The sequence below is a fragment of the Numida meleagris genome, chromosome 3 (genome assembly GCF_002078875.1).
Source record: "Numida meleagris isolate 19003 breed g44 Domestic line chromosome 3, NumMel1.0, whole genome shotgun sequence".
Taxonomy (NCBI): Eukaryota; Metazoa; Chordata; class Aves; order Galliformes; family Numididae; genus Numida; species Numida meleagris.
In genome coordinates, this window is record NC_034411.1 from 65,669,092 (window position 1) to 65,691,437 (window position 22,346).

At 39.3% G+C, this 22,346-nt stretch overlaps 2 protein-coding genes across 4 annotated transcripts; one reads left to right on the forward strand and one right to left on the reverse strand.

Moving 5' to 3' along the window:
• Positions 769–21,123, forward strand: TUBE1 (tubulin epsilon 1). Of its 3 annotated transcripts, none has more exons than XM_021390520.1 (14): positions 769–921; positions 994–1,067; positions 2,389–2,441; positions 5,841–5,898; positions 6,450–6,565; positions 7,091–7,212; positions 8,508–8,695; positions 9,489–9,664; positions 10,462–10,602; positions 11,067–11,207; positions 11,991–12,165; positions 12,451–15,650; positions 16,961–17,092; positions 20,950–21,123. In XM_021390520.1, exons 1-12 carry the CDS (start codon positions 897–899, stop codon positions 12,607–12,609), a joined length of 1,428 nt encoding a protein of 475 aa, XP_021246195.1. In that variant the 5' UTR covers positions 769–896; the 3' UTR covers positions 12,610–15,650; positions 16,961–17,092; positions 20,950–21,123. The 3 variants fall into 3 exon arrangements, with proteins under 3 accessions (XP_021246195.1, XP_021246196.1, XP_021246194.1); XM_021390521.1 differs by having other exon boundaries at positions 771–904; XM_021390519.1 differs by having other exon boundaries at positions 777–904; positions 994–1,237.
• Positions 14,280–18,914, reverse strand: WISP3 (WNT1 inducible signaling pathway protein 3). The gene is made up of 4 exons (XM_021390522.1): positions 18,587–18,914; positions 17,943–18,185; positions 15,472–15,665; positions 14,280–14,568 (listed from the first exon to the last, which is right to left on the reverse strand). The coding sequence occupies exons 1-4, from the start codon at positions 18,909–18,911 to the stop codon at positions 14,287–14,289; spliced, it is 1,044 nt and encodes a 347-aa protein (XP_021246197.1). The 5' UTR covers positions 18,912–18,914; the 3' UTR covers positions 14,280–14,286.

Below are 22,346 nucleotides of genomic sequence, written 5' to 3' on the forward strand. Positions count from 1 at the left end.
GATCCTAGGTCTCGTCCATGAGTCAGTACTGTGGCTTATCCAAAGTAAATAAAGGTTAAGGATATACTAAACTGTCCTGGTTTCATCAGTATTCCATATCATGAAAATCAGGAAATAAAGTTAATATTTCCATTAAGAATTTCATTGAACAAATTTTCCTTGCATACCAGAACCAGAAACAATGCATTTGGAAAAAGCCTATTTCGTTGCATGTCATGTAGCCATAACAGTTAATGAACCAGAACTGCATGGAACCGCTTCAGCTCTCCCACAGGAAGCCTGGGCACCATCTTAGGCCCAAGAGAGTTCTCTGCAAGCAACTGGTCGGCACAGCATGTGTTCCTCACACCATTTTGCAGCAGCAATGCTGCAGTCTGTAGTATTGGGACAGGACATTGCTGCACTTCTTGCCTCTCACACAGAGCCCTGAAGTTGCTGCTAAGCACAGAAACCTCCTTCTAATGGTAACATGGGCAATTATTTGCCTGAGAATCGTGAAACTGAAATTGAAGATAAACCTAATTTGCAGGCCTGGTGGGAGGGTACATCATTACAGCATTTCCACTTGAGCATTTTTCATTTTATTTTTTATGTATAGTTTCATTTCATTTGGCACCACAAAGCTTAATAATATATCTGGGGGGAAAAACGTATCTTAACAAACAATATTTGTCAAAATAATAATAACGAAATGGATTTCGTGCTCTCAGAAAGACTCCACCCCACGCCCCTGCCGTGCTGCCCAGGAAGGCGGGAAGGGGCTGAGCCGTGCCGGGGCAGTGCTGAAGGCGCGCCGCTGTCAGGGCCCGCCCACCGCCGCCGTGACGGGAGAGCGGCTTCCGGGCGCCGAGTTGGAAAACGGTTGCAAGCGGCAGTGGCCGTCCTTCGTGGCCGACATGACACAGTCAGTTGTGGTGCAGGGTAAGGGGCTGCGTCGCGCGGAGCTCTCCCACTGCCCCCGCCCTGCCTGAGCCCTGTCTCTTCTTTTCTCAGTGGGCCAGTGCGGGAACCAGGTGGGCTGCCGCTTCTGGGACCTGGCGTTGCGGGAGCACGCGGCCGTCAACAAGGTAACGCTGCTGCCCTTGGCCTCGCCCTGGGCTTGTGCAACCAAAGTAACGCCGCTCCGCTGCCAACACAAGCGTCCACGCGTTGTTACCAGCTCCAGTCTAATCAGCTTTCTCGAGGCTTTCCGCCTGGAGGAGCGCGGGCTGAGTCCCTGAAGGCCTTTGTTACCAGGGTAGGTTAACACAAGGCCATTAACTCACCACCTGGTGCCTTGGCAGCACAGCAAACAAAGGAGCTGTATTGAAAGCCCACCTTTCCTGCTCCATACACGTGCTTGTGGTGCAGTCAGCCTCTGTGTTGTAAAGAGGGCACAGGATTACACTAAGTGCTTTCAACAAAAACACATCCTTCTTGCTACAATTATAAAGATACTGTCTCCTAGCAGATACCTTAAGTTAACAGGTGATACTGAGCAGTCCTCAATGCCTTTTGCTGAACTAGCTGTAGAAAGGCAAATGGTGAAGTTCCTGTGTGTATTGAGAGTCTCTTAGTTTAGGTGTTGCAGAGATCTTCCAAACTCTGTGTCATCAGGTCTTCAAGACTCTAGAAATAGAAAAAAATGTGACAGTGTATTAAGTTGACAAATATCTTTAGCTTTATGCTGGGATAAGTGGTTTGCACAGCAGCCCTCAGCAGGGAGTTCAGAAATCACCAATGCAGTGGTCTGCTGTCACTTCTACAAAGCATCGTGGGCATGGAACTGTCCCTGTGTCACATTGCTGATAAGCTGAATTCGCTAAAGAGCACCTTTATGATTTAATAATTTTATTGGGATCTTCAGTAAAATCCTAAATACTTAGAAATGAAGTAAAAGTATTTGTTTAATCCTGTGTTGAAAAAAAAAATTGCTGGTTACATCCTCCTAGAAGTTTTTAGTATCAGCTGACACTTGAGTGAAATTTAACAAAGCTTTGATAGGGGCGGCTCAGGTCGGATATCGGGAAAAGGTTCTTCACCAGAGGGTGGTCAGGCACTGGCTCTGCAGGGCAGTGGCCATGGCGCCGAGCTTGCCAAAGTTCAAGAACTTGGCAACAATCAAGAACTGTCTGAACAATGCTCTTGAACATAGGATTTGAATTTGGGTGTTCCTGTGTGGAGCCAGGAGTTGGACTCAGTGAGTCCTGAGGGTCTCTTCCAACTCAGGATATTCTTGGGTTCTATGAAATTTTCTTTTTAATGCTGGCTGGAGCTAGCTGAGTTGGTCATAGATGTTCACCCTGTTTGGAGGGAGGGAAGTTTGACTGGTGACCTCCAGAAGTTCCCTGTAACCTAAATTATTCTGTGAAAAAGCATATCATCTTATCTCAAATTGTTTATTTCCAGAAAGGAATTTATGATGAATCACTGAGCAGTTTCTTTAGGAATGTAGACACAAGGTAAGTCTTCTTATCATGAAAGTCCATGTGGGTTTTAACACAGCAGATCAACAATTCTAGCATCTCCTCTTAACCTAAATTCAAATTCCTTTTTTTTCACATCAGATATAGTTTGTGCTAGAAAAAGATGTTGCTTTTTTGTCTTAAGTCGCTATCCTTTTCGTTATATTTACTGTAGTAGTTAAATGTGTTGCAAGTGTTCGGTTTTGCTTTCCTTTCCTCACATCAGTCAAGATCTGATAGTTTTTGCTGTTGCCAGTCAGGATCAGACTGCAAACTCTGTGAATACTAACTTAGCAGCGTTCACTGAAGACTTGTGAATGGAAATATATATAAGGTGGTCAGGAAAGGTCATTTCAATTTTTAAATCTGTTTTATCTGACTTTTATTTGTAATTTTCTGCACAGAGTAGTGGCTGTGATTTATTTTAGTTGCCCTGTTCATACCTTAGGAGCATTTCATTATATCTGTCTATCCAGTTTGCTGAAAAGAATGGAACAGTTGGACACCTAGGTATTGTTGTTACATTCTAATTATTTAAAAAACATTTGACTAGCCTTTGTTGCCTTCCATCGTACAGTAAAAGTACAGCATGCCATTCTAACTAAAATGGCATTGAAATAATGTTTTATTTCAATTCTTTTCATAGAAAGTCTTAAAATATCTTTTTTTTTTAATCCAGAAAATCTAGTTGTAAATGATGTCTGTGTTTTTATATGTGCCAGATGGAACCACTGAACTTTGAACAGGTTGACTACAATGTAAACATTTCTCTGTAAAGGGTAAGGACTTACCTTGTTGAGTCCCGTAGATGCCTCAAGGAAGATTCCCCTATGAGATTTCATCATTTATAGGAGCTGTTCCTTTTACTTGGGAAACAATTCTCAATTTTGACTGTAGTATTAACTATAACTTAAGGAAAAGAAATACAAACTCTGTGGCAGGTAGCAATGTTTTGGTCTTTTGCTGTTGTGAGTTTTGATTTAGTTTTATCAAAAAGAAATAGTTCACCTTCCATGTCACATGCAGGCATAAAATCCTGTGTTAGAACAATGACAAATTTCAGTCTTCTGTGCTACATTGTACCGCTTTTCTGAGTAATTAATCTAGGTGGGTTATCTGGTAAGGAAAAGGTATAAAAACACTGGGAGATCTAGACAGACTTTTTACTGATGCTTGTTAAATGGTGTAGGATTGGAAGTGGGTTTATGTAAATCTTCTCATTTGTAACCTGTCTACAGAAGATTTTACACTAGTACTAAAATAATGAGGGATCTGAGCATCCACACTCTTAGCTCTGCTGTCAGATGCAGTAGGAAGATGCTTTGGTTGCCAGTGGACTGCAGAAAAGAAAGTTTTATTTATTTATTTTTTCAAGTAAAAATTTATTTTCATCTTGGGTAAAATTGGCACTTAATTCATCTCTGAAATCACATATTTTCACACTTCAGTCACTGTATTACGAATTCTTCTCTCCTTCCTTTTCCTTTCCCATCAGGGAATATAAATCCCTGCTGGCAACTGAAACTATTGGCATACGTTGTAAAGCGGCGTGGTTTTTGAGTTTAAAAGCTTATGGTTCGGTCTGCAAGAGTTCATCAACATGATGATCAACATGATGAAGTGCCCCACGTGAGCCTGTTTGAAGATAGAAGGTTCTGCTTTCCACTTGTACCAGCCATCTCTTCATGTGCTGCAAGAACACATACCTTCTACAGTAGAAGCTGCTGCTGGTATTAATTTTCTAGAAACCAGATGTCAGAGCATTCAGCAAAGAGAACACCTGAAAGCCTTCTGTGTTCATGTCAGCAACGGCCAGAAGGGTGGCTTGCTGCAGTGGATTGAGAAGCAAAATACTTTACCCTACTTTCATCAAGTTGACTGTATAATGATAGCTATTAGAAGTATCTTAAATCAGGCAAAATAATTACCCAGATATATAGTGAACATATGTGACAACGAAGTGTGCTAATGGGCTAATTGTATAACACAGTTTTCATGTTTGAGCCTTCTTGTGGTAAATTTAGGTACCCAAACATTATTAAATATGGAAGATGATGTCTTACTCCAAAGATCATGCATATTTTATTCAAACAGCAAGAACTGGTAGTTATAGGATGAGCTCAGTAAAAAAATGTATGGCTTTATATGCAGAAAAGCATATCTTAGATAATCTAGGGGGACTGTAAGGAATGCAGGGATTTTTTTCAGCAACTGAATGCAAGTGATTGAAAGTACAGGCAGTCAGGAAAGACCACAAAGACCAGTAAGAGAGAGATAAGGTGGGGTTTTTTTTGTTATTGTTTGTTTTCTCTCCAGACTTTGTTAGTCCCTGAAGAGTAAGTAGTAGAACTTACTCTGACTGTGAACTCATACAGGGAAATGCATAGGCTGGAGTAATCTATGTGAGTCCTGTAGGCTGCTGTGAGCTGCTCAGCTGAGAAGTGTTTGGAAAGCTGCTTTGAGTGAGTGTGTAGGAGGTCGCTGAGGAATCAGTGCAGGACCATCCTCCCTTTTTCACTTGTTCATGGTAGGAATGAACATGGTCAAAACATTTGGTGCTTTCTGCTGACGTTTTAGATTATTATTGCTATTGAATGTAGAGTAGTATAAGAGAGACTTTGCTTTGTTTGAACTTAAGGTTGGCTGGCCCCTAAACTAGGTGAATTGAGCCATCTTCCAGTATCGTTTTTTTTTTCTTTTTCCTTTTCTTCTCGTGTTTTTTTTTTTTTTTAAAGTCCTGAATACAGTTGGACCAGAATAGAATATCTCATCCTTTGAGTGCAGAAGCGCCTACATTCATTACAGGGAGAAAATATGATTTTCCACAACGCACAGCCCTCTGGGCTGGTTCAGTACAACCAATCCTGGAAAAAAGGCTGATAAAGCTGTGTCAGCACAGTGTGATTTCTGAGTTAGTAAATCTTAGTGGCAAAATGAGTCAAGCACAGTGCTGTCATAGTGCAGTAGTACTGCTTTCACGCCTTGAGCAGTAGAACAGTGCTGTGCTTCCCCCGTTGAAAATCGAGCAGTGTTATTTGGTGCAGTGTGTTCCACTATATGATGTAGATGTACCACCTGCCAGGAAAAAGGATATTGCTTTCAGTTTTGGCAGTGCTTGTAGAGTTAGAGCAGAGGCTGTTTGGGGGAAGAAGCTGTCCTTGCTTACCTTTTTCATCTTTTCAGCTTAGGATATTTCTCATTGAGATTGTATTCTGTAACTGCATTCTTTGGGGGAAATGTGAGGCATGTCATAGCAGGGTACATTTCAGGGTGTTTGTTTATATTATAACAGTACTCTGAACACTAAAGACTAAGGAAGGAATTGTATTCCAATATGTATTGCTTTATTTTCTGTTATGGTTCTAAGCTTGGAATGTTGTTTGTTTGTTTTTCCAGAAGTGCTGGTGATGGTCCTGATATTTACAAAGGAAAAATCTGTTCTTTAAAAGCACGAGTAAGGCAATTTATGAAGGCTATTCTTTTTACACCACATATTTATGTCTGACTGCATAGGGATTTTCCTAATATTTTGCATGCTTTTAAGTACTTTGAATAGCAAAATTTCTAATAATAACTTTATGGTTCTGGGGAGTTTTGCTTGTTTAAAGTACAATTTTAATAAAATGATTGCAGATAGTACCAAGTAAGTGTTTATTTTTAAAACTTTTAAAGGATGTGGGTTTTTTGAGCCTCTTCTCTTAGTGATTAAGAAGGAACAATAGCTGAAACATACCTGTTTTAATTCCTTTGCTCCTAAGTACTGGGGAAAAGTATTTCTAAAATGTTAACAGTTGCAGTATCTGAAATGCTGTGCTATTGATTAGCTTGCGAAGCAATCAAGGTGAACTTTGCAAGTTGATTAGCAACAACTGGAAAAAACAAGTCCCTCTGAAGCGCACTAGAAACAGCATACCTTTGCTATCAAAGATATTTGTCCTTTTTGTGTGTGTGATTATTTCAAAGGGCAGCTTACTGACTAAATTGTAATATTTTCCGTTCTCACAGGCACTGTTGATTGACATGGAGGAGGGCGTGGTAAATGAAATTCTGCAGGGACCATTGAGAGATGTGTTTGATAGCAAGCAGCTTATCACAGATGTTTCTGGTTCCGGAAACAACTGGTGAGATCCTCTACAGAGCAACTAATTGGATGGCATTTGAAAAGGGAAATGATAACAGTAGCATTCTGGTTCGTTCTGCTGCACCTGGGAGCTGCAGCATATTACCAGTGAACTTTGGAGTCACTGTTGCCTGGAGGAGGGCTTTGAAAACCATTTTACAGAAAGATAATTCTGCTGATAAATCATTTTGTCGTCTTTTTTTTTTTTTTTTGCATCCTCTTGATTCACTTTTTCAAAAGGACATGCTTTATATTTTTGTTTCCTTGGTATTGAGCTGCTTCCATTTCTCAGTCAAAGCTATAATCTAGTTTGGGGCTGTGCACCTAGCGTGGAAATGAGATGCATGAGGAAATGTACTTCAGATTTCTAAGCTTCGTGGATGTGGCTTAGTGCAGATCTATTACATCACCAAAAAGAGAAATTCAGAAAAAGATTCATTAACATAATAAATTTCAAATTTTGGTTTCAAATGACTGGTTGTTGGAGATTTTTTTTTTTTTTAATAAGTACTTTTCTTATCTTCAGGGCTGTAGGTTACAAAGTGTATGGCTGTCAGTACCGGGAAAACATTGTGGAAAAGCTGAGGAAAACTGCAGAACATTGTGACTGTCTACAGTGTTTTTTTATAATTCATTCTATGGGAGGTGGTAAGTATATTTTTCCCTGCTAGTATGATTGCATCTGCCACAAGTAAATAAAAACAAAAACCTAAATCTTGGGGAAAAAAAAGGTTGCTGTAATAATCTGCATCACGAAGAATGCAGAATGAGATAACACAGTCCAGTTAAGTGGACTTGTATCTGAGGAGCCCTAATCATGAACTTTTGCTTCAGTGAGTGCTACCTAGAACAAAAGTACAGCTTAAATTTTAAAGCCAAGAAAAGACAGTGGATGGATCAAGATAGGTGGCAAATGAAAGAAAAAGCTGGGTAATACCGATGAGAAGGGACAGTTGCCTCAGGACAGTGACATCATTGCTGCAATCAAGTTATTGTTAATTGTGGGGAAACTGTTTTCAGAAAGGCTTAGAAGGAGACTTCTGATGTTGCTTAGCTTCCTTTTTTGTTTTTGTTTTTAGATTTTCCTTCCTCGCAATTCTTTTTGCATTCATTCTAGCTACTTTGTTAATAAATCTGAAGGGAGAATCCCTTCAGGTGACAGTTACATTGTTTCTGTGTTGCCACTGAGCAATCTTCTCCCGGAAACATGAGGGAAGCAGGCATTATAAATAGTTATGATATGGAAATAGACACTGAAAATAGCTCTAAATATGATGCCAGAGTTTTGTCAAGGGTCTTTTTTTCTGTGCTCATTTGCTTAATTTGAGAGGAAGTTTCTGTTATTTCAGAAAATTGCTGTATTGTTCATAGATTAAATTGTCTGCTGCTGAGAAGGTTACCTGTCCATGACAAAAAAAAAAAAAAAAAAAAAACAACCGAATTCTCTGATTTGAACTTAATGCTATGTGTTTAATGCTAATGAGGAAAAAAGTATTTGTACTGGGGTAAAGGGGCTATTCTGAACAAAAGAGCTTTGTAAAGAATCCTCAAAAGAAAAGTAAATTTAAATAATTATTTGGGTTGATTCAATATTTTTAAACAAACATTTTATTTCAAAATGCAAATTGAAGATTTTTAAAATACCAAGGAAAGTCAGAGAAATTCTGGTTACATACTAGGACTTTTTGGTTTGCAGAAATTTTGAGTCTATTTACTTCATCCTGTCTAGTAAAGTATGAGAAATATCGTTTAATAATTTTCTTGTCCTGGAAAAAGCTTTCTTCTTGAGTTTACATCCAGATAGCCCCTACTGTCTTCAAAATGCTATAATGTATATAAAATTGAAAAATAGTGTGTTTCCAACATATGAGACTTAATGCTTGAAGAACTTGGAGGATTTTTTTACCTTCTTCCATTCCATCTTCCTTCCTAATTATTTTTAGGGACAGGATCTGGTCTTGGAACTTTTGTACTAAATTTGCTTGAGGATGAATTCCCAGAAGTGTATAGATTTGTTACTTCAGTTTATCCCTCTGGTGAAGATGATGTTATTACTTCTCCATATAACAGTGTTCTGGCTATGAAGGAGCTTAATGAACATGCAGACTGCGTGCTACCAATAGAGAATGAAGTAAGAAATAACACATTTCTGTCAATTTCTTTCTTATTAGATTTCACATTTCTGTGCATTGATTTGAGTGCCAAATCTTAAAAAGCATATTTTTTTAATCATAATTGAGCTCCTAAGTAACTTGCAGGCTTTTGAAGTGAAATAGGGGGAAAAAAAAAAAAAACTTAAAAGCTGCTCTATACTTTGCTTCTACCTGCAGTGGAGTCTGGAGTGATTTTTCTTTGTCTTGTTTCAAGGTAAACAGCGAGATGCTCCTGTTTACTGAGGCTGAGTCTCACATTCTTTTAGCATCGATTTGTGTGTAGTATTAGTAAAGTACTACAAGGGAAATGACTAATCATGTCAAATTTGAACTGACTTGGCTTTACTCATGACTGATATGGGTGTCATAAACATACCTGACCACACAAACAGAAGCGAGAGAAAGTAAAATAAAAAAATTTGGAGAATATGTTTTTGCTTTCTCAAGAATTATGAGTTTTAAATATACCTCTTAGAAGATGAAGATTTTGAATAATTAATCAAAAGTCAAATTTCAGAGTTGTGCTGTGTACACTTGTGACAAGTAAGGAACAGACATTTAGGGACACTTCAGCCAGTTGGAACTGGTCAAAAGTTGAACATATGTGTATCAAAGTTATAATGTTTGAACTGCCGTTACCATATCTTAGTTTTTTTTTCTTTAAGATTAACTGAAATGGGAAAATCAGGGTATGGAATTTGAATGTTCTGTGGACAAGATTTCTTGTATGCTTTCTGTTAGTATTTTTTTCTGTTCTTTTTCCTTTCAAAGTCTCTGTTTGATATAGTTAATAAAATTCATCAGATGATCAATTCTGGGAAGCTAGGGTCAACTGTGAAGCAAAACAGCTTGGTAACATCAAGTGCAGGCACTACAAAAACTGTGCAGGAGAAGCCATTTGATGCAATGAACAATATCGTAGCCAACTTGCTGCTGAACCTGACGAGGTAAAGTTACAGGTTGCTCCTCTGTACAAGTAATATTGCTAGAGGCAGCGTGTGCTGCAAATACATGTGCCTGCATCAACTCAATATTGTTTTCAATTTGATATCAGTCTCTTCTTTTTAAGAATTAGTTCTTAAACTAATGAAAATTTGAAGTGTTTGAAAACATTCATATTGCAGTGGTGTTGCTGTAGCTGTGATAGTCTTAGAACAGAAGTAGGGGAAGGTTTTTGGACAGAAGCATATTGTCCTCCATTAATCCTTAATAGTGCCCAGGGAGGTTAGAATTTCTAGGCCAATTTCATTATTTTATAAATACCATCTGACAATTGTCGTTCCTAAACTCTCTGTTGCTGTAAGAAATTCTTGATGAGAAAGTATTTCCAAAGCAGTGGTCTGAACAGCTTGTCAGGGCTGCTAAGTCATACGTGCTTCATTATATAATACATTCATTATATTATGTTACATAGGCTCCATTCTTGGAGCCTATTTATTTAAACAGGTATCAAGCAGCTATGTCTGCATGCTAAAAAAGAATGCTAAGGACTACAGTCAGGAACATTAAGGTCTCATTTTTGATGATTAATTGTTCTACAATGAAAAGCATAAAGAATTGAGAATAGCAGTGTTAATGCCGAATGTGGAAGTTTAGTAATTATAGGTAAACAATCTCTGAGATGCTGTATTGTTTTACTGTTTTATTGCAGGGAATGGTTGAAATATATATTTAATGAATGTTTACACTATAAAAGTAATTTTCTTAGTTGATAACTATTTTGTAATGTCTGTTAACTTTTCAGCTCTGCTAGGTTCGAAGGTTCTCTTAACATGGATCTTAATGAAATAAGTATGAATTTGGTTCCATTTCCTCGACTTCATTACTTGGTTTCAAGCTTGACTCCTCTGTATACACTGGCTGATGTTAATATACCTTCTAGAAGGTAAGAAGAAAACATTGTTGTGGAAACTTTACAGCTGAAGCTTAATTTCTGTTTCTTCCATAGTTTCCATTAAAAAAGAAAAAAGAATTCTATAGCAAAACTACGGGCAGAAGTCCTAAAGGGTTTAAAAGCCTGCCACACTTTAAAATTCATCCTACTCATTTTGAGAACACCTTTTGTCCCTGTTCTCTTTAATGGTTGAACCAGCAAACTTAAAATGTGTTTTTGCTATGTCTGTTGGGAAATAATTCTGCTGGGAGCAATGTATTTCTAGATGATAAAGAACCCACACCATGAAGTTATTTTGATTGGTTTGGATCTTTTTGCTGTCATACATGGTCCGAGATTAAATGTACCTTTATTTCCAAGATTTCCTGAAATGTTAAACCCTGAAGGATGGGTGTTTTGAAGAACTTTTGTAACCTGCTTTAATAGAGTAGATAACCGTTTTTATCTTCACCTAGGTTGGATCAGATGTTTTCAGATGCTTTTAGTAGAGATCATCAGTTAATTCAAGCAGATCCAAAGCATAGCCTCTACCTTGCTTGTGCACTTCTTGTTCGGGGAAATGTGCAGGTCTCAGACCTTCGCAGAAACATTGAAAGGTTTGTAACAGCACACAAAGTAATCATGTTATTTTTCATATAAATGTTTCCCAGTTGTCCAGGGAATTCTCAATTTTTCATCTGGGGAATTTCAGTATCAAATCTGTTTTGGTTTTTTTTCTGAATTGAAGAAAGGAAGAAAATATAAATAGCTTTCTTAACAAGTTAGAGTAAGTCACGACATTCTTTGATTTCCAGAGACAGGGAGCTGACTAGATGTGCCTGTTTTTCTCCCCCTATTCTTAAAAATGTGAAAGAGAGTTAAAGTTGGCCTTCCAGAGGTCTCCTGCTACTATGGGATTTTGAGGGAATAGGTTCTCTGCTATTGTTTACGCTCAGTTTCTACCTTTTACACTATTGTGATCTATGTAGTTGCAGCAGGGAAGGTGGAACAGAGTATGGAATGGAGTTTACAGGCAGATGGGTACATGGGAAAAAGTTCTGAGAATCAAAATAATTTTACCTATATCAGGTAGACTACTCTCTACACAGTATTAATCTACCCCTCTCATAAATCTTGAGTGTTTGCAGTTGCTTTTGTAGACATATGTGCTTGTAACTTTTCTTTTCAAACCCTGGAACAATAAATTAACAAAATAAAATAGGTGTTTACCGTCTGAATTTTAAAAACATGCTGTTTCAGTCTGAGATCTTAAATGCCTTATTGGTTTGCTTAGTTGTGAAAGCTTCAAAATTAACCTTTTCAGACTGTTTGTCAGCAATGGAAACTCTGGCTTTGTGCTCTGTATATTCCATAGGTAACTGTACGCTTTTGTATCGCAGATTGAAGCCTTCCCTACACTTTGTCTCGTGGAATCAGGAGGGCTGGAAAACTAGTTTGTGTTCAGTACCTCCTGTGGGCCATTCCCATTCCCTTCTAGCTTTAGCAAACAACACCTGTGTGAAACCAACTTTTACGGAACTCAAAGACAGATTCATGAAGCTCTACAAGAAAAAGGTATTTATGACAGAGCCGTACACCATAAATCATTAGCATCTTGCATTACAGGGAAACAAATCTTAAAAGATTAATGTGTAAGAAATCAGTAATACCAACTGTGATTCCACAGATTGTTACTGAAGTTGTTAAGTATGTAAGCAAGGCTTGTCAAGGCATGTCTTCAGATCTACTTTATACAGTTCTATTCCTCTCTTCAGTGCAGGCCAAAAAATACTTAGTGAGGCAAACTGATTACATTATGTGCCAATAAAGAGAGCAACACTGAATTCATTATTCTCATAGGCTCATCTTCACCATTACCTGCAAGTAGATGGGATGGAGCAAGGCTGTTTTTCTGAAGCCATATCGTCTTTGTCTGACCTAATAGAAGAGTATAATGAACTGGATGCCACAAAAAGTGGACTTAGAACAGACCCATCGAGATTGAAGATAGCTGTGTAAAGAAGAACTATGATATAAAAAATAAAATCCCCAAGCATCCAACTAATTCAGTTAACCCAAATGAATTGCAGAGTGCCTACCTGTTGTCATTGTAAAGTGAGACTGGGACAACTGCTTCCTCAGCTCTCTCAGAAGTGTCACATAAAATGACAGGCCCGGCCTGTAGGAAAGGTTTGAAGGCACCTAATTATGGCGAATATCAGTAACGCTCTTCCAAACTGTAGAGGAAATTGACATACCATATGCTGCAAAGAGAAGAAGGTGAAGTTGTAGCAGCCAAAAGGTATTGCTTTTCCCAGACTTTGAGCTTACAGTGAACTAAAAGCAAGTCTTGGTTCAAAGAAGGATCACTGTTGCTAGTTTTTCTTAGTAGTTTTAAAAAGCAATGAAGAAAGAAGAAAAGCTGCATACTGTTCAAAGATGAAAGCAACCCTGTAATGGAACTGGTTTCTTAAACTTTGCAGACAAGCAGTCATTTTGGAATGCTGTAAGCTATGTTCATAATTTAAATTTTTTTCACTTCGTTGTTGTACCTAGCTGTATTAGAGTCTTCTCAGCTGATACTAAAGTTGATGATTTCAGGGAATTTACCAAAATGCATTTTCTTTCGAGTATTATATTTGGAGTATTAATTAAAATAACATGTTAATGATTCATGTTCATAAATGGTGAATTGCACTTGATAGTGAGACAATATAGTATACCTCTGAGTGAAAAACGCACTTACAGTAAAGATTGTTTGGAGAACAAAGTTTATAGGTTTAAAGACTGCAAGTAAAATAGATTTTTTAATATTTATAATTACCAAGGTAAGTAGACTTTTATATTACATTATATTAGGAACTTTTAATGTACAGCTATTTCCTGTTTACTGGCCAACCTTGACTGTCTTAGAACACAAAGACTGGTGAACTGTTACAAATCAGAGTGGGCCAATACAATGATCTAAAGCTTGAAATCCTTCTAGCAGAGTTTGAGAGGGTGTATAAATAGGCACAATTTTCAGTGTATGAGTCCAGAACTAGTCAATTATACCTTGTGATAATATTTGTTGAGCATTTTAAGAAAACATTCTGAATAGGCATTTCCTTCAAATTTTGCTCTTCTCTTATCTGTAGATATCTTCTTATGTCTTCCTTTACCAAGGACTTTGCTTATATTCACAGCAGAGGAAGGTTATCTGCTGCAAGTTGGGTCTTAAAATTAATTTATCCTGTTGGAACAGCATTCGTGTGTTTTGCCTTTGCAGATACGTGTAGAAAATGTTTGTTTGAAAATCAGAGTAATAGATAACGTATTACAGGGTAACATGGTTTCAGTTTGGTTTTGTTGTTTTTTTTTTTGTATAGATTAGTCAGAGCATCTATGAATCCAGATGTATTTGTCTTGTTGGACAAGGTGTTACAGAAGGTTACCAAGCTGTCTTGCTGTGCTTTCTTGAATTACCAAAAGGAGAACTTTTGACAGAAGTGTTAAATACATAATTCTTGAGAATGTGTTTCCACATACAGTTAAGTTTGATGCATTCTTACTTGCATTTCCCAGGTGTGTTTTTTTTACATGAATACTCACATTTGTAGTTTCACTACAAAGATTGCTTGGGTGACAGGTAATGCTAACTCTTCAGGATGTGAATGTGCTCTAGCCCTTGCAATATATTACAGTCAGTGGTGTAATTCATAAAATTTTGAGTTCAGAAAATATATCTCCTGGATCCCTGCAAATCCTCTGGCATACACAAGATGTTATCCACATCATCTTCCACTTAAAGAAGCCTTCATTGGGACATTCAAACTGAAGAGTGATCATTTTGGACTTATTGGGTATGCAGCACCTCTTGTCCATACACACTCCACAGAAAGTTAACTTGTAGCTTTGTGTAGTTGAACATCCAGAGAAAAATAGTTTCTCTGCTCTAGGAAGCTGGAATGTCGGTTGGCATGTCTTTCCATTTGGAATCTGTAAAACAACAGCAAAAAGCTTGTTTTTACACATGGAAAAAAGAATATGTAAAAAAAAAAAAAAACTGTGTTGTTTAAACTTAAATATCTTGAAAATTACACCCTCTAAAAGCTGTCTTATTTTTCTTTCAGTAAACAAATAAAAATATTTTGATCAACCGAGCAGCATGACAGCACTCTGAAATTATACATCTGCAGTTTACTATCAAAAGTTAAAGTCTAAAGGTAGAAAAAGGCAAAATGTTGTTTTATGACTTAAAAATGGATGTAGTGGTAAATCCTTTTCCATTACTTCCGATATTTTTAATTTCTACTAGCAAGTCATTTTACATAGGTTGCTCTGAAGGTAACACCTCCTATTTATTTCCATGGAAGCTACAACAGATGCAAAGAGCACAATAACACTATCTGACAGAGCAAATTCTCAGCTACAAAACACTGTTTTGCAGCATAGTCACCACCATTAGCCATGCATTTTCGCCACCAGTGAACAAGAGCCTATATGCCTCGCTCACAAAAATCTGCAACCAGTGGAGGTGGCCCACTGTTGCCAGTGATGGAACATACCACCCACTCTGCTGACGCCTCACTGTGCTCACTTCCCCTGTTTGGTCTCCATAAATGTTCAGCAAGCCCTGATGAATGTAAATGGGTGCCACTTTTCTACATGAAGGAATTCAGTGACACGCCTTTACTTCATATGCACTTACTTATCAGATGCCATTGCGTCAGACTGCCCCTCTGCTGCTATCTGTCACACAGCAACAAAATGTAATGGAATACTGATGGGAAGGTTCAACCTCTACTTCCAAAGCACCAACATCTGTCTCTAATGTTGTGAGCCAACATTATCAAATTGGAGGTGTTACTTTTGGAGCAGCCCTCGTATATGAGAAGGTACCTTTATTGTCTTCAGGATATTGGTCAGACAAGGCTGGATGAAGCATAATCTCTTTTCTTTTTTCATTTCACACTTCTTGTTTTCGTTGGTCACTCTGCTGGATATGCCTATGCCACAGGTCCTAGAACACGGTGTCCAAGGCGTTGCCTGCACAAGGCACTTTTTCTTCAAAACTAGTGGTAAGTTTCTGTAAGCTAAAGCAGCAATATATTACTTATGCAGCAGAACAACCCCAAAAGGATTAACTGAAAATAAAAAGGATAAGCATTAGGCTTCTGCTCATGCAAGTAAATCTGAAGATGAGGCCTTAAAAAGTTATTTAGAAGTCTTAGTGTTGTGCTGCCATTAAAATTTATTGACGCTCGTATCCTAGCAATGACTATAAAACTGCATGTGCTGTATGGCCCTCCTGTTTAATATGAAGAAAATAGTGTGTGAAGAGAGCTACTTGTGGAATTTTTATGAAATGGCCAGAGTGGAAGAAACATAGATTATTTAAGGCTAAGTACTGTTTGAATGGGGGGGGGGGTGCTGTAACCCTTAGTACCAGTTCCACAGTAGATACTGTGAAGACTAGGTTTTGTTTTAAAAAAAAGAAAAAAAAAAAAAAGTCATGCAGAAATTCTTGTTGTCTGTGGAATCTGCATTTAGATGACATCCGCATGTAAGATGACGGGCAGAATTACAAGGATACCTGGAAAGTATACACCAATTTAAAGATCTTGTTGTAGCAAGCAGATTAAAAGCCTGTCACAGATCTGCAATAAATAAAGGGAAGTTAAACAGTTGCTTATACTTCATACATTTTTAAAGTATAACCTCAGTATGTCCCTAAATATCTAAATTAGGTCAAAGTTGGACAAGGAAATCCAAAAAAACATCAAGAGCAGCGAAGAGAAGCCTGCCACTTGTTATCCACACTAACAGGAAAAAAAAAAAAAAAGACTTACCAAGGTATATTTTGGCACTTTGAGCCATCCATGCAGTTCATGCACAACTTTACATTGTAATTTGCTTTGCTGTACTGGAGAAGGAAAGGGGGAAGATCTCATTTTGAAGCAAAATTTCAAGGAGCTTTTCTTCAGAGGGAGATAGGGTGAAAATGAAGTTTATCCTTCAAAACATTTGTTTTGGGTTTTCTTGAATGTTTGCCATTCTTTGTTTTAACTTTTTTGTCTACTATTTTCAAATACCCTCATTGGCCCAGAGCGTTTGTTTTTTGCCTCGTGTAGCTCAGCTGATGGCAGTTCAGGGAGTCTCGCTGCAGTAACTGTGCCTCCTGTTTGTGTATGCCTCCTAGTCAAGTGCCCTTCCCCATCACCTGCTTCTTCGAGAAGGGACAGCTGAGTTTTTATACCCCAAAGACCACCATCCTTTAGCTCAAACACAACAAACAGCTAAGGATCTATTCCTGTCTTCCTTGAGGACAGGCCAAGTCAAATAGGAAGTGTGCTTTACAAGTTGAATATCTCAAGATTATGTTTTGCAGTTGATTCAGATTCCTAAGCGCTGTGAAGCATGATGTTGCAGTCTACTCACTGAAGGAGTCGCTGAAAGTCAGACTTCGAATTTTGGATCCACTGAAGTGCCAGAAAGCTGATGGCCCACAGCTGCTCCCTGGGTATGTGGGATACAGCCCCCCATGCACCCAACTAACATGTTTTACTGGGGTCAAATAAGCAGCTCAGCTTTCTGGTACCCACATTAGTTGTAATGAGGATGCATTTTGTAATGTAAATATGCACATGCAAAGGGAAGGAGAGAGCAGAAGGGCTGACAGGAGAATCCAGACACAGGGAATTGCCAGGAAAGCTGCTTCTGTCAGTGGTGCTTCCCCAGAGTAAATGAGAGGATTGCAGTGTTAGCAGCAGAGCAAGAACAAGGTTGAAGGGAATATCAGCTGACCATGGCAGAGCTGCGTAGATAAACTGTTGTGTGGTTTTGATCACACTACATAGAGAAGAAACTGGACGGAAGGTTGTCCTTGCAGTAACTTAAGTTTCGTGAGTTGAGGAACGCAGCTAAGGCAGTATATAATTTTCTCTTTTCCATTTGAAAATGGAGCCTGCCATGTTTTAATCTGTGCGTGTGAACACCAAGACTGCCTACAAGCACAAAGGGAGAGAAAGCAAGAATGTTCCTGGGCTGCTAAACAGCTGTCCACCAGCAGCCCTAATTGAGCAGATCTGATGATCAGTGAAACTCTGCAGATAGATAGGGAATACCCATAGCTACCTTTAGTCTATTAACAGAAGAGAAAAGGCTTTTTGCATCTCATATGCATTGACTTTAGAGAAAAGAATCTGTGACTTGTGAGTAAAAGGGATAATTGGGACAGAGCAGACCGCCTGGCAATGGCCTAGAGGGAGAAGAGGGGTAGCCAGCATGCTGTCAGCCTGGCTGCTGCAGCAGAGACACTGAATGGAGCAAGGCTTATGCACAGAGTTGTTACCAAGATAGGAGGGGCACACCTGACATCAGCCTGTAGTTGATTGATTGAAGCTGCTTGTTCTGTCCGGGGCTACAGACGGGTTGTCCAGGCTTCTTCCTGCCTGTGCCACTGGAGCAGGGACTTGCTGCTAATTTTGGTGTGAATACAGGAGTACATCCAATCGCACCACTGATACACAGGCACTTATAAAATGGGTTAGGCTGGAAGGTCTGCCCATTGAGATAGTAAACACCATTGAGCTCGCATCCTACAGCTACCAGATCTGCAAATGGTAAACAGCAGTTACTGACGCGATGGGAGTACTGGGTTCTTGCTTACTAAGTGCTTGATGCAGTCATCCTTTCCTGCATTTACAGCTTCAAATTCTTCCCAGCCCAAGCACGTTTTTATTTAACCTCAATGGTAACTACAGCTGTCCCTCTTTAAATCAGCCCTAAACATGTCTGCAAATAGCAGGCTTGCACACAATGAGCTGGTTGCACTAGAGCACTGGCAGAAAGTTTAAAGACTGTCACTGCCCCAGTCTCAGATTCTCTGACTGGGAATGTAGACTGTGTGCAGTCTACATTTGTATAAATCGCACAGCACAGAGCTGCACAACTCCAGCAAGCTGAGGTCCCACCCTCCTGGATTTGCAGAAGAGAACATGAAAGAACGACTTACATGCACACACGCCTGTTTCATACCTAGGCTCATCCTGTGAATAGTCACAGTAGAGGCCCTTGTGGCGATCACAGATGTCCACCTCGTTGCAGACTTCTCCGGCCTGCTTGGCGCAGGCCTTGCAGCAGCCACAGCCATCCTTCAGTAGGCTCACCCCAGGGCTGCAGGTGGGCACCGGTGGGCACTGACAAGGCCAGTGGCACACCTCCATGCGCGGCTGGGCCTCGCTGCTCTCAGGATGGTTTTCACCAGGCCTCGTCTGCAAGTGGTGGGCTTGTGCCCTGCAGAGAAACTTACATACAGTGTGATGTTTTGAGAGCTGCATGTTCTCTGTATAGGTGGTACAGCATAAAATGAAGCTCCTAAGGTCACAGGATCCAAAAAAAGTGAGAAGCTACAAGACTTTGGTAGGGGGAACCAGTTCCAACAGTGAGCATGGCCTACTGCAGGTTTGGAACGCCACTCGTTGGTCATTGCTTCAATAGGCCGAAGGCCGCAGCACATAAAGTAAGGAAAAAGTCTTTTAAAACCAAAAGTAGATCTACTTTAATTAGTCCTTTCTACAAGCTTTATATCAAATTTGTGACACTTCTGATGGCAAAAGCCTTTTGAAATAGGGACGATTGAGAGGGTTACTTTGAGCCAAACTTTAGCTGTTTTGAAAGGAGTGTTATATTATTTTCAAATTCTCTTGAGCTAGCTGCAACAACTGCATCCTGTGACTAATTAAGGGAGGCTAGTAATTGCACTGAGCTTAACAGGAATCTTTCTTAGTGAATATCTACTTGGATTAGGAAGTGTTCCTTAAGCCTAGGGCTTAAAGTGCAAAGATGGAACTTAAAAGAGATTTACCTCAGCAGTAGGAAGTCAAGATCTAGTCTGAATTTACTGTTTCCACATTCTGTCTCAGAGTTCACATCTGAAAATGTCCTAAGTAGTTCTTGACTGGTTTATTTATCTTTCTGAGGCATTGGGGAAGATTAAGTCTGCACAGTATGAAAGGATTTATTTGGGATAGGTATTCTGTACATTTTTGTGAAGGATTACATCTAAAATGTGCCACTTTAGGTCTTAGCAGCAGGTATTTTCATACTGGGTTTCAGCAGAAATGCAGGCTGTGGCACTGCTGATCAGCAAGGATGGACACATAGGGGATGGGGGCACGGCCAGTGCTGGGATGTAAGTGGAGTGTAACCTAGGAGCTGCTCTGGCCTAGCAGCTCATACTGCCCAAAAAGCATTAGGGAAAGATGAGACCCAGGTCCTCATCACTTGCCATTATCACCATCCAACCCTGTCAACAGCAGGGGATTGAAACTAGATGATCTTTAAGATTCCTTCCAACCTAGGCCATTCTATGATCCAGAAAAGAAGTATATTCCTTATTTTTTCTGGGCATGTGCCATCCCAGCTATCGGTTTTTCTCTGTCCCTCCAGCTGCAGGGCACCCCTAGCAGAAGGCAGCCTGCAGCAGCTGGGGGAGGCTGCAGCGCTGATTGGGCTTTCAGGTCTGCTCTCAGCCTCTGCAGAACTCAGAATTTCATGTGGTATAGCATATGAAAGCTTTTGCAGCATAATTGAGCTGGCCTAATTGCATGGAGCATTAAATGACCTTTTAAAAGGCTCTTTTTTCTACCATTAATTTCCATTTTTATGGTCATTTGGAACTATACTTACGATATCTTAATCCACATTTACTAATGAAGCTCCAAAGTAGTAGCTTTCAAGTCCCTTTGGCTGTCTGATTTTTAAGATACATATTAATTCAGAAACGCAATTCATGCAGTAAACGAATAATGATCTCTCATCTTGCATTTCACAGAGCAGGCAAAAGATAGTTTCATAAATATATTATTTTGCTAACCATTAATCATTTGCTGATAAAGGATTTCTTCTAACCCTTTTTCTCTAAATGCAGCAATAATACAGAAACAAGTAACTTCAGTATACTATTTCTCAAGCATCTAAGTTTTTCTCTAAACCATAACGCTAATTTGATGAACATGTGCATTAGGAGTGTTAAAGGCTGTTAAAGGCTTATTCTGGAAACACTACATGGAAAACAGGTGTTCTCATAAATTTCACAGTATTCAAGAAGGTCTGGTTGCTTTAGGAAATTCACTTTCTTGCTGCTCAATGGGTTTTTCTTCTTTTTAAGCAAAGTATTATTATTATGAGTTTGGCCCTGTGCCAACTGTATGAGCGTATGTGGTTTAAATCAGGCATCTCATTTCAAAATGGGTACATGTAGCAGGAAATGGTCTGTGCACTTCAACCAGTAAGTTTAATTTGTATTACAGATTAAAATGTGCTTAACACCTACAGAATTCTATCTAAGCAAGTGTTTTCTCTTTCCCTTTTTAGGGACAGATGTCAAAACAGAGGTGTGAGACTTCAGAGTTACCCTGTAAGAAAACACCATTGGGCAAGTACCTGATCATTTTAACTGTGGAATTAGTGAATAGCTCGGTCTGCCTGAACAATCTTCAAAAATCTGTTATGTGACGATGAAAATTTAAATTCTGCTTATCAAGTTTACGGGCCATATATTTTCTAACTCTTGTTTCCCAAAGCTTCTGTACCAAGCTGGCCATATCACACAAGCCCATCGCGTGCTTTTACTGATCCTATGCGCAGACCAGAAAATGAGACCATTGTGTTTCAGCTGTTTGTTTTCATGTGTTTTAAGGATTGAACAAGGTGGGTATGGCATAAATAAATAGCAGAAGTAGGCAATGTATTATTACTAATGTTCAGTTATCTCAGACTAGCTTTAAATATTCTGAAAGTTCACAGAGGCAAACAGTCTCTTGAAAATTTTCCATTTAATAGCTATCATTTAATATTTTCTCATAAAAGACACAATATAACCCAGCCTAGATGCCTTTCTAAAATGCAGAACTAGCTGAAGTCAGATCCCTGTGTGTACATAGATGTATATGGAACATGAGCATTGTCGAGATGTTTACTTCCTTACACTGCATCAGAAAACCATTTGTGCTTACATTTAAAAAAAAAAAAAAGAGAGAAGGGGAAAAAAAGCAAGGTCACTGGCAATTTGAGCTTCCCTAACACCTCATTTTCCCAAAGAATCAGGTTAGAGAAGAAAAAATACCAAGATCAGGACAGATGCTGTAAATACGCTGCACACAAAATTTTCTCGAGAGTAGGGAATGGCTCCTTATTCCTTAGGAGTAATTTGCTTCTCTGAAATTTATTTTGTTGTTAAGCAAATAAAACTTTAAACCCAGACAGGGCGAGGAAGGGAGAAATCTTTTTCTCCTATTTAATGAACTTACCTGCTGGGTGCAGGGGATGATGAAGATAGTGGGAAAAAGGAGCCACCGCATGTTCCCGCACACTCAGAAGTGGAACTGGGAGATAGGGAGCAGGCTGGGCTGTGTCGGAGTGAGCACTGCACACAAAGCTCTCCTCTGTCTCCCTTGCCAGCCCAGCTTTCCTCAGCACATGCACGAATACATAGAGACATTCACACTTGGAATTCTCCACTTCACACAGATCCAGCTTCACACTAAAGCTTCCAACCTATCTTCTTTCCTCCGTCTCGTGCTGAGATCCAGGTTTTCATACCCTGCTTGGTGCCATCCAGCTGCTTCAGCAGATCCTTCCTGACTGAACTGAGGTCAGGTGGGGTGACAGCTTGAAGCCTTCCTACTGGAGATGCAGTGTTATTTTTGACTTGTATTCAAGTCCATGTTGCAGGAATTTCTGAAATTTGAAGGGCAGAGCCCCAAATACCT